The 8,484-nt window shown below is 52.8% G+C and overlaps 1 protein-coding gene across 1 annotated transcript; it reads right to left on the bottom strand.

The window, feature by feature from the left end:
• Nucleotides 1-208: 208 nt before the first annotated feature.
• On the bottom strand, nucleotides 209-7,658 carry ETV3L (ETS variant transcription factor 3 like). The gene is made up of 4 exons (XM_021925126.2): nucleotides 6,947-7,658; nucleotides 6,511-6,700; nucleotides 5,676-5,796; nucleotides 209-1,290 (listed from the first exon to the last, which is right to left on the bottom strand). The coding sequence occupies exons 1-4, from the start codon at nucleotides 7,327-7,329 to the stop codon at nucleotides 812-814; spliced, it is 1,173 nt and encodes a 390-aa protein (XP_021780818.1). The 5' UTR covers nucleotides 7,330-7,658; the 3' UTR covers nucleotides 209-811.
• Nucleotides 7,659-8,484: the final 826 nt, after the last annotated feature.

Genomic DNA, 8,484 nt, shown 5'->3' on the forward strand with positions numbered 1-8,484 from the left:
TCCTCATGTCCTGGCTTCCTTTCAGCCTTTCTCTCTGAGAGGAGATGCTGGCGGGAGGGAAGAGACTGGCTGGTGGGATGTGTAGCTCCACTCCAGGCCTCAGGTTCTCCTCCAAACTCGGGCCCTTTCCCATCACACCAGACCAGAACGCAGGAGGAGCACAGTGGGACGATGGGGGTCCACCGCAGGGGGGTGGTCAGCCAGAGGGCAGTTTGCAAGGACATTTTATTCGTGGTCACAGTGGAGTATTACAGAGCAGAGAAGGCCAGTGTCTCCCTATCCCACCTGCCTGGGTCCGGGGGAAGTAGAGAGAGGAGGAAGTGCCTGCATGGGACGGGGTTTCCAGGGCCTCAGAGATTAGAGGGATGGGAGAGAAGTTGCATGGAGGGGTGAGAAAGGGGCTGGAGACCTTAGCCCGGAATGGGGAGATAGGCCCCGGAGAAGACTCAGGGAACACAACCACCCTTGTCCTCTCCCCAGGCTAGACCCTTAATTTTCCCCCTTATGCGGGCAGGATGGAAATTATGGAAACCTTATTCTCATCTCCCTGAAGAAAAGTTGAGATTAGGAATGTCTCCTTAATGTGATTAGCAATATGGTGAGAGAGGAGGGACACCCTGTCTTGGTTTTTCCCATTTCCACATTCAAACCTTCCCTGCAATGTTCCCCACCTTTGGTCCAACTCCACCCCTTGAAATCCTGCAATTTCAGCCCATGTCCAGCAATGGGAAGGGGCTAACTCAGAGGCAGTGGGCAAGAGGAGAGATGGATTTTAGAGGACTCCTCCCCAACTTCCCACCTTCCTCTCCAATTAAGTAGGATCCAAGGGCCACAATGCTTTGAGGTTCTCCAGATTGGGGGAAGTAAGTCTTTCCTCCCCAGTTTTGAGTCTGCAGGTCTCTGGGCAGAAGCCCTCCCTGGGATCCAGGCATCCCTTTGCCCTCATCATGGGAGCAGGCTTTACTTCCAGCCCCTCGGGCCTGAGGGACAAGAGCCGAAGCCTGTCACCCGCACCCTGTCCCAGCCCGGCCAAGAGAGGAAGCCCTGGAAAATGCCAGGCCCCTGGGAGGCTCCTAGGTCCTGGGAGCAGGATGTCTGGCTTAAAGGCCCCTGGGACCTGCTGCTCTGACGGGAGAGGAGGCAAGAAGGGCCCTGAGAGGCAGGTCCAGTCAGAAGGGAGAGGGGGCGGGAGGGGAGGGATGAAGGAGGCAACACCAGGCAGCTCGCCTTGGACGCTCCCCAAATGGCAGCAAGGGCCCAGCTGGCAGGGGACTGGGGCAGAGCCAAGTCCTAGAAAAAGAAAGAGAGAAAGGGTCAAGGGAGCCCAGCCTCTCTCAGATGCCCCTTGCTCCTCCCATTTCCCAGGCCTTCTTATTTCTTGCTTGCAAGTCTCTCTTCCTCGCCCCACTGCCCTTCCTTTTCTTTCTGTCTTATTTTTTTTGAGAGAGAGTCTCTCTCTGTCACCCAGGCTGCAGTGTAGGCTTGAACCCTTCCTGGGTTCAAACGATCCTCCCACCTCAGTTTCCTGAGTAGCTGGGACTACAGGCACGTGCCACCATGCCCAGCCAAGTTTTGTGTTTTTTTGTAGAGATGGAGTCTCGCCATGTTGCCGGGCTTGCCCTTCCTTTTATGCTTTTCTTTTCTTTTTTTCTTTTTTTAAAGACAGAGTCTTACTCTGTCGCCCAGGCTGGAGTGCAGTGGCACAATCTTGGCTCACTGCAATCTCCGCCTCCCAGGTTCAAGCAATTCTCCTGTCTCGGCCTCCTGAGTAGCTGAGATTACAGGTGCATGCCACCACATCTGGCTAATTTTTGTACTTTTTAGCAGAGACTGGGTTTCACCATATTGGTCAGCTGGTCTCGAACTCCTGACCTCAGGTGATCCACCTGCCTTGGCCTCCCAAAGTGCTGGGATTACAAGCATGAGCCACCGCGCCCAGCCTCTTTTCTACTTTTCTTTAGGCCTCATCATAAATACCACTCTTTGGAGAAGCCTTCCGAGACTCCCAGCCTAGGCGAGAGTGCCTGCTGCCTGCCCTCATCCTTCCCTGAACCTCTCCTCCAAGGGCGCTCGGCTGAGTTAGGGTCATGTAGTCATTTGTGTGCTTTTCATTTAATGTCTGTGAGTCCAACTCTGTGGGGGCAGGAGCTGTATTTGTTTTATTTTCCCTTGAATCTACCCAGTCTGGACATAATCAGTGCTCAAGAAAAATGTGTCCAGCAAATTAAGGGAAGGATATTCTCTGCTATATCTCAGTGGATCCATTCTTCACTCCCTGTCCCTGCAGCAAGGGCCTCCAGTCTAGCCCGGCAAAGAACTGGTTGTGTGGCCTTGGCCTTGTCATTTAAATTTGCAGTCCTCTGTTTCTTCATCCATAAAATCCCCTCTCCTAGCTTAGATTAAGCTGTGTCATGGGTAAGAAGGGGCCCTGCAGAGTTCATGAGTGGGAGGCCCAGGGCAGGTATGGGGAGCCCCAGCCTTCCTCTTCTCTGTCTCACTCGGGTGCATAACTTTCCACCTCCAAAAAGGCTTCCTTCTTCCTGCTCTTTCCAATCCTGCCTCTTTCCCTCTCTGACCCTGCCAGGGCCCTGCCATAGGGCCTCCCAGCTGGGGGCCTTGGAGATGACTATATAGAACTTCACATCACTTTCTGTATTTCAAAAAGCCTAACTGCCGCTCCACGTTTTTCTTAGCAAGACCACATCATTTAACTAAAAGAACAAGCATCCACCCAATGTAGTCACATTGGTTGGGCTCTAGTGAATAAACTGGAAAAACAGGCAGGGTGCGGTGGCTCACGCCTGTAATCCCAGCACTTTGGGAGGCTGAAGCGAGCAGATCACCTGAGGTCAGGAGTTCGAGACCAGGCCCACCAATATGATGAAACCCCGTCTCAACTAAAAATACAAAAATTGGGCCGGTGTGGTGGCAGGCGCCTGTAATCCCAGCTACTCAGGAGGCTGAGACAGGAGAATCGCTTGAACCCGGGAGGCGGAGGTTGCGGTGAGCCGAGATCGCGCCACTGCACTCCAGCCTGGGCAACAAGAGCGAAACTCTGTCTCAAAAAAAACCCAAAAACCAAAAACCAAAAAACAAAACACACCAAAACAAACAAACAAACAAAAAAACTGGAGAAACAAGTTATTAATATATCCAATGTATTTGATAGGAACAATATTTCTGAAGTCAGATCTACGTAGGGAGAAAACAGTGACAGTGATCCTCTAGGAGAACAAGTGTGGAGGCCCCCATCAGAGCACCCTTTCTCTGGGTCATTGTCTTTTCCTTGGGTCCTTAGATGAGGTGGAGACGCTATTGCACAGGAAGGCTGTGTCCCTCGGGGTTCCTGAGGTCAAGGCACGTGGAAGAGATATTTTATTTCTAAGAGTCCTCTCATTCTCCCACCAGTTCCTTTCCATTCCCGGCACTGGCCCTGCAGCTCCCTACCTCTGGCTCAACAGACCTGGCACTCGCAGAGGCAGCTTCCTTTCTTGGCACCAAATGCTCTGAGTGAGGGTGGAAGTGAGGGGCTGGCACAGGCTTCTGGAATCTCAATCTAGAAGTGGGGCATGTGGCTGCTTCCAATCTTCTGGTGACTTACGCCTGCTTAGCATCCCTTAGGGCCCAAGCATAGGCAGGGCGTGTGTGTTTGCCTGCAGAGGGGAGGGAGGTGCAAAATAGCCCACTACAAATGGGGCTTGGGAGGGAACACTTTTTTCTTTCTTTCTTCTTCTTCTTCTTCTTTTTTTTTTTCTAACACGATCCACTTTTTTCTTTCCCTCATAGTTTCCCAAAGAGAGAAGCTCTCTGCCTAAGGCGTTCTCAGCGCTAGGTTGGGGTGGGTGGGGGTGGAGAAACAGGGAGGGCTGTTCAGGTGCTATTTAGCTGCAGGCTGCCAGACCAGGCCCAGCGAGTCCCAGCAGGCCCTGGAGCACCCCACACCCATGGCCTCAGCTGCACTCCCAGGGGTGCAGAGCTTGGGCCCCCCAGCAGCTCAGGGGTGGGGTGAAGGCCATGGATCCTTCTTCCATGAAACTGGCTGGAGTGGAGGGGCAATTCTTGGACCTCTGCACAAGAGCCTTGGTTTGGTCAAGTGTCTCTGTGATCTTTTTCACAGAAAATCTAATATTGTAGGTTCCCAGCTCACAGCCTCTGTAAGAGCTGATGTCTGCCTATATTTCCACCTTCTTCTCCCACTCAATGGCCATGTGCTTCTGCACTGGCCTTCTCCCAGTCCTTCTGTCCCAGGGCCATTGCACACACTGTTCTCTCACTTGCCATGCTCTCCCTACTCCCTCTGAGCTCAGCTGACACTCATGTACACTTTGGGTGTCATCTCAAGTGTCACTTTGTCAAGGAAGTCTTCCCTGATGCCCTTGGCACTCTGCATTTCTCCTCTGCAGCAGTTAGCACAGTTATAATCACTCATCAATCATTAGTTGAATATCTGCACCCCCCTTGCCTATAAGTCCTATAAAGGCAGTGTTGCTCACATTGGCTCCCCAGCCCCTAAGACAGTGCCTGGCACATTAAACAGGAGGTCATTAAGCATCTGCTGAAAGAAGAAATGAATGAGTGAGTGAATGAGTGAATGAACTCTATCTTCCCAATCGCTCTCCCACTGAGCCTCCGTCTTCATCCCATGGCCCTTGTCTTGGTTACCGCCCCGTCATCTCCTGCCTAGATTATCTTCAAAGGCCTTCCAACTCCAGTCGTATGCAACCCAAAACTCTACACACACATAGTCATCTTTATAAAATGAAAGTCTGACCATGACTCTCCCTCCCAGTCCCTCCTGCCCACAGGAGGAAGTCCTGCTCCCTTAGCATGGCTTGTGAGGCCTCTGTGACCCGACACCTGTTTACCTTGCCAGCCCCATCTCTTATCCGTCCTACTTGTTCCCACCCCATCACAAGACTTGCTCTCCAACAGCAAGCTACCAGCAGTTCTCCAGATTTGCTACACTTGTTCCCAGCTTTTTGCTTTATAAATGCTATTTCCAACTGGGTGTGGTGGCTCACGCCTGTAATCCCAGCACTTTGGGAGGCTGAGGCGGGCAGATCACCTGAGGTCAGGAGTTCGAGACAAGCTTGGCCAACATGGTGAAACCCTATCTCTACTAAAGATACAAAAATTAGCCAGGCATGGTGGTGCATGCCTGTAGTCCCAGTTGCTCGGGAGGCTGAGGCATGAGAATCACTTGAACCCGGGAGGCAGAGGTTGCAGTGAGCTGATATCCTGCCACTGTGCTCCAGCCTGGGCAACAGTGAGACTCCATCTCAAAAAAAAAAAAAAAAAAAGAATAAATAAATGCTATTCCCTCTGCTTAGGCATCTTTTTCCATCTCCTTCACCTGCCCGAGTGTTGTGTCCTCTGGGAAGTCCCAGTTCCTTCTCTGGGCCTGAATGTACAGCACCTAGTGCTTACCTGAATGCCCGCAGCAGTCGCTGGCAGTAATCCCATCTCTGCTCCCCACTAGGTTCTGAGTCTCTTGAGCCTTTCGTCTCTGAACCCCCACACCTAGTAAATAGCTGGTGTTCAATAAATGTTGGTTGAATGAATGGATGAGTACATAGTATCCCTTGTCTTATGCCCCCTCAGCCATGTACTCAGCCAGGAGGGCCCTTCCTCCTCCGGCTAGGATTCCCTGGGCCCTCCCAGCCCTGAGCACTTACGGTGGATGCTGCTGCTGCTCCCCTTCTTATCCCCAGGGGCCTCTGGTGGTTCCCGGGGGGTCTGCTGTCCCGCCAGCTGCTCCACCATGGCCTGATGGGTGAACAGCATGCTGTGCAGGAGCTGAGGGGTGAGAAGTAGATGTGCGGTAGGATGGGCTCTCCCTGGCATGTATCCTCCAGTACACTCTGGTACTGTCAGCCAGTTGCTAAAACAATGAAATACTCTCATACCGATTTTTTTTTTGAGTTGGAGTCTTGCTCTGTCACCCAGGCTGGAGTGCAGTGGCACCATCTTGGCTCACTGCAACCTCTGCCTCCTGGGTTCAAGCCATTCTCCTGCCTCAGCCTCCCTAGTAGCTGGGATTACAGACATATGCCACCATGCCCAGCTAATTTTGTATTTTTAGTGGAGATGGGGTTTTGCCATGTTGGCCAGGCTGGTCTTGAACTCCTGACCTCAAGTGGTCTGTCCACCTTGTCCTCCCAAAGTGCTGAGATTACAAGTGTGAGCCACTGCGCCTGGCCTCTCATACCTATTGCTAAAAGCCCACTGCCAAGGCTGCCTACAGTCTCAGATGCCCTGGGCCCTTCCCTCTGATCCACCCCAAAAGGAGTGGCGCCTATCACAGAAGGAGCCACCCTTTCTCACAGGTGGGTCCCGTACCACCTGGATTGCTAATACCCTTGCCTCTGGGGCACTCAGGGACTAGGATGCAGGAGGAAAAGAAAACTGGAGGCTGATGGGCTGCAGAGGCAAAGAGGAGGGTGGGGGCCCTCCTGGGCAGAGGGGCAGGACCTGCTGGAGCCCTGAGACAGGGGCCACCTCTGCTCTTACCTCGCTCTGCACACCCACGGGCACCAGCGCTGGCTGACACAGGGCAGGGGCCCCCAGCAGCAGGTGGGGGGATGGTGGCACCCGCACTTCCCACAAAGGATAGTTGACTATGATGAGCTTGCTGAAGTTGAACTTGTACGTGAACCTTTTGCCTTTGGTCTTATGCAGGATCCTCTTATTGTAGTAATATCTGCAGAATTCAAAGTTGAAAATAGAGTTGGCCCAGTGGCCAGAGAATAGAGTCAGGGACCCAGTCACATTCTCCTCCCTAGCCGGGCTGACCCTACGCTGTTCCCCGAGAACCACTAGGCAGCTCACCACAGGCCAGGACACTTCCCAAGCCTTGGAGGGGGTGGAAATCAGCAGGGGTGCCAGAAACCACGGCCATCTTCCTTGAACTCTTCCCTCTTTGGCCATGTCAGCCGCCTCCTCTCACCTGAGGGCCCGGCTCAGCTTGTCATAATTCATCTGTGGTTTGCATTTCCTGCGGCCCCAGAGGCGGGCCACCTCATCTGGATCCTTGATGACAAATTCCCCGTACTCTCCCTGCTGCCAGGCGATGACATGGCGGAACTCTTCCTTCTGTAGCAGCTCCAGGATGAAGTGCCATAGCTGGATCTGCCGGGAGCCTGGGGACGACTCGGCTTTGTAGGCCCAGTCAGGGAAGGCCAAGCCTGGGTGGACAGGGCAGAGTGAAGGCTCTGGAGGCCCTGCCCTAGGCCACCGTTGGAGCAGGAGGTAGACCTGGCCAAGAGGCTCACCTGGGATCCAGTTGCCGGGGTTGGCTGGGATGCCCTCAGCCAAGCAGCTGCAGTGCATGGTCCACTCTGGCGAGAGGGCCTGTGTCTGGGCCTTGGGGAAATGGTCACCACCTAACAGGAAGGGAAGGAAGGAGAGAGAGGGGAGGACAGTGAAAGAGGAAGGAAAAATGGAGGGAAAGAAGGAAGGAAGGGAGAGGGTCAGGAGAGAAAGAGAGAAAAGGGAAGGGACAAGAGGTTGCCAGTGAAGGGGAGAAAAGGGAACCAACCAGAGGCAGCAAGCTTCCCCATACCCAGACAGGGTCCAGCCTCCTCTGAGGAACTCCCCACTACCCAGGGCTGACTCGGACTCAGGGCTTCCGGCTGAGCCACTTATATAAATGGAGAGAAGTGCAAAGGGTCCTATATCCTGCCCTGCTGGGGGATTTAGACAGAGAATGAGATCTCTTCTTAGGGCTTAACAGGATTGGAGTTTCTCCCAAGAGAAGACAAAAGAAAATGTAATTAATCATGGGCTCATTCTAAATCTTGAGTGGGAAGGAGGTGGCTTATACACATACCTGTGCCTTTACAGTATTTCTTTCTTTCTTTCTTTTTTTTTTTTTTTGAGACAGTCTCTCCCTGTCACCCAGGCTGGAGTGCAATGGGGCGATCTCGGCTCACTGCAACCTCTGCCTCCCAGATTCAAGTAATTCTCCTGCCTCAGCCTCCCGAGTAGCTGGGATTACAGGTGTGTGCCATCACGCCCAGCTAAATTTTTTTTTTTTTTTTTTGTATTTTTAGTAGAGAGGGGGTTTCACCATGTTGGCCAGGGTGATCTCGAACTCCTGACCTCATGATCCGCCCACCTTGGCCTCCCAAAGTGCTGGGATTACAGGTGTGAGCCACTGCACCTGGCCGCCTTTACAGTATCTCAAACAATTTCACATTTGAGATGAGCAGGAATTTTTGTTTTTTGTTTATTTGTTTGTTTTGAGTTGGAGTCTCGCTCTATCACCCAGGCTGGAGTGTAGTGGCGCGATCTCGGCTCACTGCAACCTCCGCCTCCCAGGTTCAAGCAATTCTTCTGCCTCAGCCTCCTGAGTAGATGGGATTACAGGTGCCCACCACCATGCCTGGCGTATTTTTGTATTTTTAGTAGAGACAGGGTTTTGCCCTGTTGGCTAGGCTGGTCTCGAACTCCTGACCTCAGGTGATCTGCCTGCCTCCACCTCCC

Source organism: Papio anubis, chromosome 1, assembly GCF_008728515.1.
Source record: "Papio anubis isolate 15944 chromosome 1, Panubis1.0, whole genome shotgun sequence".
Lineage (NCBI taxonomy): Eukaryota > Metazoa > Chordata > Mammalia > Primates > Cercopithecidae > Papio > Papio anubis.

Excerpts from the sequence above, each read along its gene's own strand:
- ETV3L (XM_021925126.2), bottom strand. The coding sequence starts at position 7,329 with ATGCACTGCAGCTGCTTGGCTGAGGGCATCCCAGCCAACCCCGGCAAC. Across the intron at positions 6,701-6,946 it reads AAGCTGAGCCGGGCCCTCAG|ATATTACTACAATAAGAGGA; the intron begins GTGAGAGGAGGC and ends TGAATTCTGCAG. Across the intron at positions 5,797-6,510 it reads CCGTGGGTGTGCAGAGCGAG|CTCCTGCACAGCATGCTGTT; the intron begins GTAAGAGCAGAG and ends CTCACCCCTCAG.